Source organism: Mandrillus leucophaeus, unplaced genomic scaffold (assembly GCF_000951045.1).
Source record: "Mandrillus leucophaeus isolate KB7577 unplaced genomic scaffold, Mleu.le_1.0 Scaffold87, whole genome shotgun sequence".
NCBI lineage: Eukaryota > Metazoa > Chordata > Mammalia > Primates > Cercopithecidae > Mandrillus > Mandrillus leucophaeus.
Genome location: NW_012109474.1, coordinates 1,778,397 through 1,792,971, shown reverse-complemented (window position 1 = coordinate 1,792,971; position 14,575 = coordinate 1,778,397). Strand labels below are relative to the sequence as shown.

The following is a 14,575-nucleotide window of genomic DNA, read 5'->3' as shown; positions in this document are numbered from 1 at the left end:
CGCACCACTTCGGATAGGTCAGAGTTCCCAGTTTTGGGGGACGTAAGTCTCCTTCACCCACGGTCTCCTGGACCAACTTCTTGCTGAGGCCCCAGATCCTGCCCCTGCTCCCCACAGCAGCTACACTGTGGGGAATCTTCCCCTCAGCTCATCTCCTGGGCCAGCTCCTGGAGGCCCTGCTGGTACAGCTGAGGCACATGAGCCTGGGGAAAAGGTTTCTTTTGCTGAACACACAAAGAGCACAGAATCTGAGCATTTTGTTTTTGGTGGTGTTTATTTTTTTAAACCCACTTGTAGTTTGGGTTCAGCTGGAAAGCAGGACACACCGACGGAGGGAGGGTGGTCGCGTTAGCGGGGTTCCGCGGCAGCTTTGGGGGGAAGCCCCAGGCCCCTGCTCCGGGGAGGTAGGTCCCGTCGCCCGCTCCCAGCCGGCTCAGGGAGGCGGCCAGCCCTTCCATGCGAGTGTTCCGAACAGAGGAAAGTCGTCTTTCTCCTGATCTGCGTCCTCAAAGGCCCAGCCAACAGTTTCCCAACACAGTGCCCTGCAGCTGACGGACACGACTCCCCGGGCAGGCTTGAGAGTCTGTCTGACAAGGAACACGGGCGGCGTCTGATGCCAGAAAACAGACTGGGACTTGGCTTCTTGGAGGCCCGCGTCTGGGGCACCCCATGGGGCTGCTGTGGTGGCGGCCTGGCTGTCTGGGCCCCCGCCCCTACAGCTGCCCAGGCCTGATCCGTGGTACAATTCCCACACCCCCCACCCTCATCCCTCGGAGAAAATAAAATAGAATAAAATAAAAATCAGAATAAATACCGACTCGGCCAACATTTACATTTACATGAATGGACAGGACGATCCCCAAACAGTGAAGGTTTACAGACTGGTCAAGGAAGGACGAACAGACAGAACGGGGTCTGAGGGTGCACACTCCCGGGGAGGGCGGCGGGGCTCCCGGCCTCGTCTGGGTGAGGTCGGGAGCCTCGCTGGGGCTGCGGTCCCAGAGCTTCGGCAAAGCCACCAGGCCGTGGGGAGCAGGGCTGTGGCAAGCAGGCCGCCTCGGAGAAAAACAATGACTAACTCATCCTGACAGGCAGTGGGGAGACTGAGACAGGATCAACATCAGATGGCTGGACCGCCTCTTCCATGCGCCAAGAACCGCGGGCGAGGGGAAAGCAACGCAAGCTCTGCCTCTCATCACGTACATTCAGAGGTTAACTCAGACGTGGCCTTCCTCATGCCGCAGAGAGGGGACGGGGCTTGGGGAGGGGGCCAGGGGTCTGTGGGGCGTCCACTTCTGTTCTACAGTTCCTGTCTCAGTAGTCTCCCTTGGGAAGCTGCCTCAGGGTCTCAAATTTTAGGCTTGACTGTTGTTTCTTAAAAAAAAAACAAAAAACTTAACGTTTTCCTTCCATGTCTGAAAAAGGAGCAGTAACCTGCATTTAGAAAAACAGTTTAAAGTGTTGTTCAGATTGGCTAGGAAGCGCTTCAAGCAGTGGAATAAACTAGGCAAACAGTACATCTGGAGCCACCGTGACACGACATGTAATTAAAAATATATTTATATATGTATACATATTTATATTTCACTTCTTCACACTCTGGTCCTAACAGCCAAGGGGGAGCTGCCCCTGTGGCCAGACCACCAAGGAGCCCGTTCGGAGGAAGCAGTGTCAGGCCCCAAGGTGCCCACAACACAGCCCCCTCCACACAGTTTCGGAGCGTCCTGCATGAAGCTTGCTCTGAGCTCACCGTAGGGTCTAGGAGACCCCACTCCCCTGCCTGCTCCCTGACCTGAGCTCCCACTCCCAGGTCTCTCCTCTCTTTGGGGGCCTTGCCTCCTCCTAGCAGACACACCCCACACACTTCGGGGAGGCAGGGGCTGCTGAAGCACAGGTGGAGGCTGCCTGGCCACGACAGCAAGCTCGCCTCGGGGCCCACCCTGAGCAGCCCCACATCAGCCAGCTCCTCCCTCAAGGCCTGCTACCCATGCGCATCTATGTCCCCAGGCTGGGCTGGGGAGGAAGGGCAGTGAGGAGGAGCTTGAGGAAAGTCTGGGACGAAACTGTGGAGGGAGGAAGAAGGCAGGGTTCAGGGGCCAGGGACCAGAAGTGGCGTGGGCTTCTTGGGAAAGACCACCGACCTGTTTCAGGTAAACTTGTGCCCCCCACACTTTGTCGTCAACAGGCTATTTTTGGAGACAGGCACAGGCTCCACACCTGGGACCAGAGGGCAGGTTGCAGCTGCAGGGAAAGTTGGAGAGAACTGGGGAAGCCTCTCCCCACTCACCACTCTCAGACTCAGAATCAATCACGAGAACCTCCCCTGCCTATCACCTCCTGGCCAGTCCAATGTGGACCAAGAGGGGCCTCCAACGTGACCCAGGGCCTGCCCGGCCTCAATAAAAGAGCAAATAAGGAAGTGGCTAGGCTCTGACGTCATTTCCGGGGGGCTCATCAAAGTGTGTGCTCCAGCCCCCAGAGATGGAGCTATGTGGATGCCTGTTCCACCCCACACCTTCCTCTCTAGTCAATAACAGGGCCTGCTCCCCAGGATGAGGGCCTGCCAAGAAACCCCAGCCTTGTTTCCCAACTGGGAAGCTCCATCTGGCGACCCCACTAGTCACCTGACTGTCCCTCTCATGACTCAGTGAATTCACCCCTTTCCCAAGAGCTGGGGGAGGGCTGGGCTTCTAGGTCCGAGCTGGGGCAGGGACACAGCGCATTAGCTAAAGTCGAGTCCTGGGGAGCCCCCATTCCCGTTCTTTTCCCCAGTAAGACCTGTGTGTGGAGCGCGAGACACCATCTAGAATTTTGGTTTTAATTTGCCAGTCTCGTTCTGTGCCCTGTTTGCCACAGGCCCCTGGGGCCAGGACCAGGTTTAACTTGGTCCCAGTGGTGACAGTATCAGCTCTTTTGAGAAAACAGGCGCTAGAAGCCAGTGGCGAGGAACACAGGATTCCAGCGGGGACCCCTGCAGGGGCAGAAGTTTCCAATTACCCTAATTGGCTACTGGCAAGCTGTCTGTGGCTAGAATCCTTCTAGAGGGGGCTGGGTTTGATCTCCCACTAATCCGGGGTTCCTCAACAGTGCTGACTGTGTGATCACATCACGGGCATTTTCATTGACCGAAGAGACTTCAAAGCAACCGACTTTTGAAAAATAAAACACAATAAACAAAAGAGTGCAAGTGGAACTGCAAACTCCATCTCCCCTCCTGCGCCTGACCCCCTAGGCCTGAGGCTGGGGGGCTGCAGTGAGGAGGACTCGGAGATGGGAGGTGGAGCGCCAGCTCTGCCATGGCTGACAAAGGCCGTCAATTACGGGCGGCTGGTGGGGACCGTGCCTGCCTTTGTCCTCCCGGACATCTGCTACACGTCGCCTGCTGCCAGTTGGCGACTGCGCCTGACAGCATGCGGGAACAATGCGAGCCCGTCTCCGACCCACTTTTTCAGCCTTCCGAGGTCCTTTCTGACCCAAGCGGTGCCCCGGCGTGCGAGGCTGCCAAGGTCTCTGAGGAGTCACAGCGATGAGATCCCTCACACAAAGCTCTGTGGGGGATGGGTCTGATGGGGAGGGGAGAGGCGGGAGTGAGGAAGGGGAGGACCAGGGCCACCAGGAAAAAGAAACATGCTTCCCTTATTGGTGTGAGCTTGCATGCTCGGGCCGGGGGCTTGTGCGGGGGCACTCCTCTCAGGGATTTTCTCCCTTCCCCGTCTGGCTCCAGACTGGCCACCGACTCTGCCTGCCCTCCTCCCCATTTCTTTCTCCCGCCAGGGCCACCCCTGTCCTCCCGCCTGTCCATCTGGCCCTGTGCACCAGGGCCCCAGCTGCCCGCGGGCCGCCCGCCAGGCCCCCTGGCTGTCAGGCTGTCAGTTTCTGGATGGTTCTGTTGTAGTACTGCGTGATGGGGGGCGTCAGAGGGTTCCAGCTGTTAGCGTGGAGCTCGATGACCTCTAGGAGCAGCGACCGGGTCAGCATGGACTCAGAGGGGCACAGCATCTTGTCCCGTGCGCTGGCCAGGAGCTCTGTCATCATCTCAGGCAGCTGTTCCTCCAGCAGCCGGCCTGTACTCTGCAGCTGTGGACAGAGATGTGGGGTTAGGATGGACTCGGGCCCCACAATGGCCCACTGGCCACCCTGATTAGGTGGGCTGGGGTCAGGGATAGGAAATAGCTGGGTTGTCTCAGGGACATACAGGCCCAGGCCCCTGTGCCACGGCTGGAAGGACAGGGAGAGTGGAAGGTAGAGTAGCCAAGGGTGAGATCCCACATTTACCAACCAATCTGCCAGCAAGATCCAGAGAGATCAGGATATTGCCTACTGCCCAGGGCTGAAAGAGCCGTCACCAGGAACATGCCTCTTATCCCTTTTACCCAAGAGCCTCCCTCTTCCAGGAAGCCTTCCCTGACTACACCCGCACCCTCAAATGGCTCCATGATCTGTGCCCTTGGTGATCAGGGGGCCCTGTGATCATTTTCACTTGCTAGGGCGTCTCCCTGGAAATGAGCTTAGTCATTATTACATGTGTCCATTGGAACTTGAGAACAAGGGTGATGCCTCCTGTTTCTTTCTCCTTTTGTCCTGATCCTGATCCCACCTCCCAGCCCCCAGAAGTGACCTCTGCTCATGCTTGTGACAGGAAGTGGGGGACAGAAATACAAACTGGTGAAGAAGGCCCTCATGAGAGCCCTAGATAATCTTGAAAAGCCCACTGGGAAGAAGGAGCCCCTCTTCCTGGACCAGCACACCCCTGGCCAGTGCCCCCCAGGCCCTCTCTATACAATCTCAGTTCCCATCTCTGTCCCCAGCCTTGTCCCATCCGTTTTTCTAAGCTCTGCCTTCTTCGCAAAGCCTCCCTTAACACCCTGAGCCCTCCCTGACCTCTCTCCCCTGACTTTTCAGGGATGTCTCTGTACTTACACTTACTCTATCCACTCTCTGTGTGACAGCTATTCCTAACCAGACTGGAAGCTGCCTGAGGGCAAGGACCAGGGTTTCTCCTTCTCCTTAATCCCCCCCCAATCCCAAACCCCTTGTAGGGTGCCCAGCTAGAGCCCAGCAAACAAACAGAGTCCCACAGACCCAAGGCTGCCATCCAGCTCCCAGTGCTTCTGGCCTCTGAACTCCTCAGTTGAGGCCTTTGCAGCCAGGCAGAAGCCACCTGAGTATGCTCAAGACAGCTGTCAGGCCCAGGTCCTCATCTGGAAACCCCTCTCCTGCCTGGGTGACTCTGGATCATCTGCAGAGGGCAAAATCTACCCAGGGACTGGGCCAAAGCCAGGCTCTGAAGGAAGAGCACAGAGGAAGTTTCCATGAGCAGGGGTCACAGCTTAGGGACAGGAGTGGCACCTCTTAAGAGGGGTGCTTTCAGATGGGCTGTGCCAGCACTGGATTGCCAAGCATTAGCAAAGCAAAGGGAGATATTTGGGGGCAGAGGTCATTAGGAGCTTCTTAAGTCATGTGTGTGGCCTGCCTGAGCTGGGGCACGGGGGGTCTTGGGGGGACAGGGAAGTAGGCAATGCCACCCCTCTGTCTAGGGAATCACTTCTCTCTCCCTTCAGTCAGGGGTGAGCTGCTGTCACCATCAGTGTTCACTCTGGCTTGGGGTGGATAATTCTGGATGCAGAAGTCCATGCCCACTCCTGAAGCCATCCCCCTACCTTCCCCTGGAGTTGTAAACGCCTCCAACAACACCTGGGCCCCTAGAACTGTTAAGGCATGAGAGATGCACCAGCTCTGAGGTTGAGGATGTCAAAGCCCCACCGCTTACCTCCATAGAGCAGCAAAGGACAGCATCTTCCTTCACATCCTGAGATTGCAAGAGCTGTGGAAGAGAGGGGCAGAGAGCGCCACTGAAGGAGACATGCCGGCTACTAGCCCCTGTAGCTCCCTGCAGCCCCCGCTGACCTGCAGCCCCAGCCCTGATGCAGCCTGTAACAAACATCTCCAAGGTTCAGGCTAGAGTGAGAGCCCGCAAAAGTCAGAGAGCAGAAAGTCAGTTGCGCCGGGTGGCAGTGATTTCTCCGACAGGGTTTGAGCAGCTGGAGGTCAGTGTGACGGTGCGATGTGGAGCCCCTGGGCCAGTTCTGAACACCAAGATTCAAGAGGCCATTGAAGAGAAAGCCTGCAGCAGTGAGTGCACTGGCATCATCCACTGTTAACAACTGGTCAGCAGAAGTCCTCAGGGAAATGAAATTAGCTTAGAGACATATAATTGGTAAATCCTGTACGGTGAGGAGGTTGAGCCACTGGCTCAGGCGCCCCTGGGCCCTGGCCACAGGAGGAAGTTCAGGAGTCAAAGCCCTCTTCTCCACTGGCCCCGCGCTGTAGGCTTTCCAAACCACGAATCTGTGGACTTACTCAGGGGCTGGAACTGTCTCCTAACTAAGGCCATGGCTGGGCTGCTTAGCGTGCAGTCCGGCCACGCTACAGTCCATGCTTCCCCTGACCTGCCTGGCTCATTCTCTTAATCTCTCTGTCTCTTTTAAATTGAGATATCATTCACATAACACAAAATCCACCATTTTAAAGTACATAGTTCAGTGCTTTTTAGGATATCCTCAGAATTGTGCAACCATCACCACTATTTAAGTACTGGACATTTTCATCACTCCCCAGACAAACTCATACCCATTAGCAGCCATTCCCTCTTCCTCCTCACTCCAGGGCCTGGTAACGCCCCCCGATTTTATGTCTCTGTGGAGTTGCCCATGCTGGACATTTTATAGAAATGTAATCACACAATATGTGGCCTTTTGTGATTGACTTCTTTCACTTAAGGTTTTCAGGGTTCATTCATGTAGCACGTACCAGTACCTTATTCCTTTTTGTTGCTGAGTAATATTGCATTGTAAGGATATGTCACAATTTGTTTACCCATTCATCTGTTAATGGACATTTGGGTTGTTTCCACCTTTTAGCCATTAGGAATAGTCCTGCCATGAACCCTCACGTACCAGGCTTTACCTGGATGCATGTTTTCAATTCTCCTGGATATTACATAGGAATAGAATTTCTGGGTCATGTGGTAACTCTATGTTCAGCTTTTTGAGTATCTGCAAGACTGTTTTCCACAATGGCCCCACCATTTTACACTCTCACTAGCAATGCATGAGGGTTCTGGTTTCTCTACAGCCTCACCAATGCTTGCTGTTTCTCAGTTTTCTGATTCACTCTCTCTCTCTCTTGAACCCCCAGCAGCACTGCTGTGCTGACGCCACATGCTTGAAACCCTCTCTGGGCATGGCTTCCAAGAAGCTCACCAGCCCCATGGGCCACTCCTTCCACAGCCCCCTTTGCTGGCTAATGCTTTTCCTCTCAGTTCCTAAAACAGGCATTCCTCCAAAATTTTCCTCCCCAAATAGTCATCGTCAAGCTTCTGCTCCTCTCAGTGCCATCCCCTCCTGCCATGTCGATCATCCCGACTCTCAAGGACCCCACATCTAACTCATCTGCACGAACTGTCCCACACTCATTGGACTTCACTTGCTGGATAACATTATGGCTTTATCATCTTTGCCTCAAAGCAGCTCCCTGTTACCTCCAGCTCAAAACCTTAGTCATTTTGCTCTCTCCTCCCCATCCATAACCAAGAAGGTACCAGGTTCTGGTAGTTTTCCTCTAAAACGTCTCCAGGACACTTTAGTCCCACTTTTCCAGGTCCCTGGCCTTACTCAAAGGCGAGGTTTTGTTGCTTCCCTCATGGGGGATTGTCCTGCTTCCTGATGGCCATCCTGGTCCCCACTTCCTTCCCCTGCAAGTTATCTTGTACACAACTGGCCAGAGTGATCTTCCTAGCATGCCACGGCCCAGGCTACTGTCCTGCTTAGGAAATGTCGGAGGCAGAGACGGTTCTGTTGCTGGCAAACTGAGAGCATCACCTGGTCACGGGGATCCAGGTCAGGCCACAGTTAACTCCTAACCCACAACTCAAGGGAGCCCAGTAACCAACATCTAACTCAATTCACGCAAAGGTGATTCACTGCTTTTATGGAGAAGCATTTTGGCACACTCCATCTACAGAAATCCTTGAACTATGTTTAGTAGGTACTCAAATATGGAGTGGAATGTGGAATGAATGAAAACATACTACATGCTGTCTAAACCATAAGAACAACCTTCCTACAACTTCCATAACCTCAAAGTCAGTAGAGATCAATCAGACGACAGACTGGGTCTCTGATCTCAACACAGTCCTGTTCCAGATGCCAGGGCTCCTTGATCACACTGTAGAGATATGCTGAGGTGGCACTTTGAAAGCAGCACAGATCTACCAAAACAAAAGGGACAAAGTCACAAGTATCTGCCGAGCGCCTGCACCAGACCAGCACCGTTCACTGCAGAGAACAAGACAGACCAGGCCCTGCTCCAGGGCGGTGGAAATGCAGCTCCAGGGCAGTGGAAATGCAGAAAACAAACCAATAAGCATCTCTATCAGATGGCGGTAAGGCTGTGATGCAAAGCAGCACTTGTGAGGTGATGAATATGTCAATGAGTGTGGTTGAATCACTCCACATTGTATCCATATATCAAAACATCACATCGTACTGCAACAATGTATACAATTATGACCTATCAATCAAAAATATTATTCATGATAACACTTTTTTAAAAAGTGGGCTGGGTGCGGTGGCTCACACCTGTAGTCCCAGCACTGTGGGAGGCCGAGGAGGGCGGATCACGAGGTCGGGGGGTGGATCATGTGGTTGGGAGTTTGAGACCAGCCTGGCCAACATGGTGAAACCCCATCTCTACTGAAAATACAAAAATTAGCCAGGCGTAGTGGTCGGTGCCTGTAGCCCCAGCTGCTCGGGAGGCTCAGGCAGGAGAATCATTTGAGTCTGGGGTGGGAGGCAGAGATTGCCGTGAGCCGAGATCATGCCACTGCACTTCAGCCTGGACGACAGAGCAAGACTCTGTCTCAAAAAAAAAAAAAAAAAAAAAAAAAAGATGTTGGGTAAGGGTGTCAGGAATACTGGTGTAGTGGCCAAAGGTGCCAGGAAGCCAGGCCATGAAGCCCAGTTAGCATGGTCCCGGCAGAAGGCTTGGGGTGGGTGGGTTCATGGCCCATGGAGGAGGCCAGTGTCAGGGTGAAGAGCACGTGGGAGAGACTTAGGAGAAGAGGTCAGGGAGGCAGCAGGCCCAGGGCCCATTAGGCAAGACTCTGGGGTTTACTCTGAGCAATGTGAGGGGCCCTGTGAGGGGGTCTTATGCTTTTATTTTAGAGACAGAGTCTTGCTCTGTTGCCTAGGTTGAAGTGTAGTGGCTCTAACACAGCTCACTGTAACCTCAAACTCTTAGGCTCAAGCAATCCTCTGTCCTCAGCCTCCTGTGTCAATGGGACCACAGGTGCAGGCCATCATGCCCTGCTTATTTTTTTATTTTTTGTAGAGATAGGGTCTCTTTCTGTTGCCCAGGCTGATCTTGAACTCCTGGCCTCAAGTGATCCTCCTGCCTCAGCCTCCCAAAGCATTGAGATTATAGGTGAGAGCCACCATGCTTGGCCTGGTTTATGTCTTCAGGGGACCATTCTGACTGCTGTAGGAGGGAGGGGTGGACATTGAGGGACCTGACCAGGCATGGTGGCAGTGTGGCCTAGAGCAGCAGTGGGAGCAAAGAGCAAGAGGGGTCAGGCCTGCACACATTTGCCTCCAGAGTGGATGGGGAAGGTGAGAGCTTGGGGCCAGGGAGAATCATTTCTACTTCAGGCTCCTCTTTGGCTAAAGCCATGGGTTTCCATGACTTCTTCCCATGCGGGTTCAAGGGCCGCACTTCATAGCTGGTGTTTAGACTCCAAATGACTTTATATCTTTGGGGCTGTCCAACTTCTCTCCATCCTTCAAGGCTGGGTCACTTCCCAGCTGTTCCTCAGACCCTTCCTGACCACCCCAGACCCTGCCCTCCCTTCTTCTCACTCTCAGGCACTCCTGCTTTCCGCCCCCATGCACATTCCACACAAGTGAAGAATCTTCCAGGGTGAACTGTCGGCTTCTTGAAGGCAGGGACAGTGCCAAATTCACCTTTGCTGCCCTTTAACCCCAAGCAATGCCTCTGGCAACAGTGGGGATTCGTGAACTGTTGGTCAACATGATTTATGTGTATCTTTTTTGCATTTTTAAAAGGAAGGGTAGAGGGTGAGAAGAGGGTACAAGATGGCATTTTGAGGGCACATCCTCATTTACTCACTGAGAGCTGGAGCCAAAGTTTTGATCTGGGCATGATATAGTCAAGAAGGAGAGGCAAAACCACGCCCAGCCAACCCTGGGGACTGGTCATGTTGCTGGCTCAAAATCCACATTCTGCACATCCTTAATTCTTCCTGTCTCCTGTCATGTTGCATCCATCCACCCAGCCGAGGGGCCCCACAGCAGGACCTACAGCATGCACCACAGGAGCTGAGGACCCACGGCAGGAAACTCGTGCCCAGGTTCCAGGGCTGCAGGAGTGCTTGACTGGCCAGAGCCACTTTCAGGGACCAGACCTCATTCTCCTTGGTAACTGGGTCAGAACTGGCCTGAGAACTGGGTTTGCAGCAGACACATAGAAAAGAAATCATTTTGGGATGAGCGAGCCGAGGTGGGCCTTCAACTGCTCAAATGATGAGCAGGTGGAGAGCAAGGGTCAACCCAGGGGAGGGAACAGTGTGGGCTGCACACTTGACAGGCACTGAGGACCCTCGGGGTCTCGCATCCCACCCACACATTTCCAACTCTGGGCCTCTGCATACTTGTCGCTGGAAATTCGTGGCCACCGCAGATCCACAGACCTCACTCTCTCATCCTATGCAGGGCCCTGCCCAAACATCCCCAGGACAGACAGGCCTTCCCTGAGCAGCCACCATCCCCCACTTACCTCCCAGCTCACCCCTTTCTACAGCCCCTGACATATTATGTACTTGTTTGCCTATTGCCCGTCTCCCCGCTCTAGAAGGCAAGCTCCATGAGGGTAGGGCGACGTCGGTTCACTGCTCTCCCCAACATCTGGTACACGTTGGAAAATATTTGCTAAGAAACATGCTTTGGGAGGCAGAGAGAAAACTCGCACAGCCGAGAGTCTGCGAGAGGAAAGGAAAGTGCTCACCCAGAGAGGCTGCTTGCAAGGCCCTCTGATACACATACCTTTGAAAAGATGAGAGGGAGGGGGGATGTGGATACCTACCCCCTCCCCATGCCCCTCTCACCAGAAGGGATGTGGCACAGGATTATTATCGATGTGTCTGCAAACATTGAGTGCTTGTAGAAATACAAGCTGGTGTCACTCTGTAGATGGCAATTTGGTGATAATCATCAACAATAGAAGTGTCCACACTCTCTGACCCAGCAATATTACTTCTAGGAATTTATCCCACACATATAACCACACACATGCCATACAACACATGTACACTAGTTGCTGTACTATTATTAGAGCAAAAGATTGGAAGTAACCTGGACCTCCCCCAACAAGGGACTGGTTAAGTAGTTACAGTATGCCCATGTGGGCCACGCTGGGGCAGTGGCCCCTCTCCTGCACTGGGGTCTGCGGATCCCCAAGGAGAGCCAAGGGAGGCTTCCACCAGTCAGTGCCTGGGGGACCTTCTTGGGCCACAGGCAAGGGTCTCGTTCATCTAGAGGATCCAGGAGACCAGGATGAAGACCAGGAAGTGGGTTCTGGAAAAAGTTGGAGGTGGGGGTTGTGACTTATCCTGCAGCAAGCCTACCTGAGTCATGGGGTCCAACATCCAACTGCGAGGGGCTGGTTCAGGGCCTGGGAGAGTCCTGTGACTGTCTGGGACTGGGATCGGAGGGAAAGGTGGGCCTAACCACACTTACTCAGCAGGGAAAATGGGGACTAACATTAGGAGAATTCTGTGTGGTCTTGCTGGAATTTTTTTTTTTTTTTAAAGACAGGGTCTCACTTTGTCCCCCAGGGTGTAGTGCAGTGGTACAATCATAGCTCACTGTAGCCTCAACCTCCCAAGTAACTGGGAGCAGGGGTGCACCACCATACCTGGCTAATTTTAAAAAAATTTTTTTACTAGAGACGAGGTCCCACTATGTTGCCCAGGCTGGTTTTGAACTCCTGAGCTCAAGTGATCCTCCCACCTTGGCCTTCCAAAGTGCTGGGTAAAATATAGGCATGAACCACCCTGTCTAGTCTGGAACTTTTTTCTTATAGTAAATTTCCCTCATATGCTTCCCCAGGGTGCTTAGCAGGAAAAAAAATCCTTAAAATAAAAATTGCTGGTAGAAATCACAGGAAAGGGGGAAGGTAAGTATCTGGTGGGAATGAAACTCCAGACAGAGTGGGTGGTGGCCCTGGGTGGGGAAGAGGCAGAACCCGGGAGATGATGGGGAGGAAGGGAGGGCGGTTGGGGACGCAGCCGCAGGCGGGTGTCGCTGGCTGACACAGTGGGGCTGCTCAGTCAATGCTTCTCCCAGGGAGGGAGGTACGCCTGGGGCCATGGTGTGTCCTGAGACCAGCTTCTCAGGGGCTGTCGTCCCTCGCCTGGGCCTGCCAGGTTCTGAGGTTTAGGGACAAGCGAAGTAATAATATGAGAAATTTCAAGAAGAGCCAGGGCCTGCCAGGCACTAGAGGCTCTCAATGTGGCTGTGTCTCCCTCTGAGGAGAGAGGGAGATGCTGACAGGGCTGCGTGGAAGGCTCCCGGAGTCTCAAGGGTGTTGACAGTGAGCGCTTCGCCCTGACAATCAAGGATCTCCTCCTCATCTCTTCTGCAGCCCATAGCCTGCGTGCCTTCCACTTTCCGTGATGGGGCTGCTTGGGCCTGCAGAGCGGTTCCGCAGTCTCCCTGCTCTTTCTGTTCCCTTCTCCTATCTTTGTGACTTCCCCTTCCCGTGCCTTCTTCCCTGGGCACGCCCAAACTCCCCGCAGGCAGGCTCCTGGGGCCACTGCCCCTGCTCCCCCTATTACTGCAACTCCTGCCAGGGCAGAGGACAGACTGCCCAGGGCCCTAAGGCAGAGCTGGGGACGGGTTTTCAACTCCAGAGCCTCCTTTCCAACCTTCTTATCTTTCTCTGGGTTGTTTGGGAAAGTCTGCATGAAGCCAAAAATCACATTGTGCGAGAGGCCCTCTTGCAAATGGCCTGCTGGGTTTTCTCAAGGAAGTCAGGGAAGGAGTTTCTCATCTTACTTGTCCCTCCCAATTGCTGGAACGCAGAGAGCACAGGCAGGATCTTGGTGGCTGCAGACCGTGTCCTGTCCTCCCCGCACACACCTGCTTGGTTGCTGGCTTTTGAGAATGGATTCTCAGACCCTTTGGGGTGAAGGGATGGTGGAGGATGCTCCCTCAACCTCTCCTCGGACAGGGCACACAGCTGAAGGCCCCACCTGCTGCTCTGTGGCATAACAAGGGTCTGGCCTGCCTCTTCCAGGGGGCCCTTGGCACAACTCCACAGGCTTCCTCCCTGGGCCCCCATCAGTGCCATCGCCCTCCTGGTCTCCCCATGCTTCAGGGTGACCACTGGCTGCCCAGAAATCCCTACTGAACTTGCCCTTAGTGGGTATCATCCCAAGGGAAGAACCTTTCCAGTCTTTTCCATCTTGGCCTAAATGACCTGTCCTATGTCCCATTTCTTCAGGGCTCTGATTGCCTCAGAGACAGCTCATTTCGGGGATATACGAATCCCTGCCGGTATGGAGGGGCCAACTAGCTCTCTCATTCATGTATGTTCTATCTGGGATCTCCAGCAGACAACAGCTTCACTTAGCTCAAAGACAGGTCTCAAAAATTAGTGGCATCTTGAACAGTGACTTGTACACTCATGTTCACACAGCACAGTACACTCATGTTCAATAGCCAAGAGGTGGAACAACCTAAGCGTTCATTGAAAGATGAATAAATAAACAAGTGGAAATCCATGCAAGGGGAATATCATCCAGCCTATAAAAAGAAGGCCATTCAGACACATGCCACAACACGGACGAACCCCGAAGACATTATGCTAAGTGAAATAAGTCAGGCACAGAAGAACAAACACTGTATGATTCCACTTCCATGAGGTCCCTAGAGTAGTCAAATTCATACAGACAGGGAGCAGAACGGTGGGTGCCAGGAACTGGGAGGAGGGAGGATGGGGAGTGTTTCATGGGGACAGAGTTTCATCTGGGGAAGGTGAAACAGTTCTGGAGATGGATGGTGGAGACGGTTGCACACCAATGTAAATGTGCTTAATGCCAAAGAAGTGCACACTTAAAAATGGTTAAAATGGGCCAGGCGCGGTGGCTCATGCCTGTAATCCCAGAACTTTGGAAGGTCGAGACAGGTGGATCACGAGGTCAAGAGATCAAGACCATCCCGGCCAACATGGTGAAACCTCATCTCTACTAAAAATACAAAAATTAGCTGGGTGTGGTGGTGCAGGCCTATAGTCCCAGCTACTCGGGAGGCTGAGGCAGGAGAATTGCTTGAACGCGGGAGGTGGAGGTTGCAGTGAGCTGAGATCGTGCCACTGCACTCCAGCCTGGTGACAGTGAAACTCTGTCTCAAAAAAAAAAGTTTAAATGGTAAGCTTTATGTAATGTTATATGTATATGTATATGTATGTATTTATGTATTTATTAACCAATAAAAAATGG

At 53.4% G+C, this 14,575-nt stretch overlaps 1 protein-coding gene across 3 annotated transcripts in view; it reads right to left on the bottom strand.

The window, feature by feature from the left end:
- Nucleotides 1-264: 264 nt before the first annotated feature.
- The window catches only part of CTIF (CBP80/20-dependent translation initiation factor), a 344,748-nt gene continuing 330,437 nt past the window's right edge, over nt 265-14,575 (bottom strand). For all 3 annotated transcript variants that reach the window (XM_011968992.1, XM_011968993.1, XM_011968991.1), the window contains 2 exons: nt 5,771-5,824; nt 265-4,077 (listed from right to left, as the gene is read on the bottom strand). In XM_011968992.1, coding sequence (XP_011824382.1) covers nt 3,862-4,077; nt 5,771-5,824 — 270 coding nt within the window. In that variant the 3' untranslated portion in view covers nt 265-3,861. The remainder of the gene's footprint in view (nt 4,078-5,770; nt 5,825-14,575) is intronic.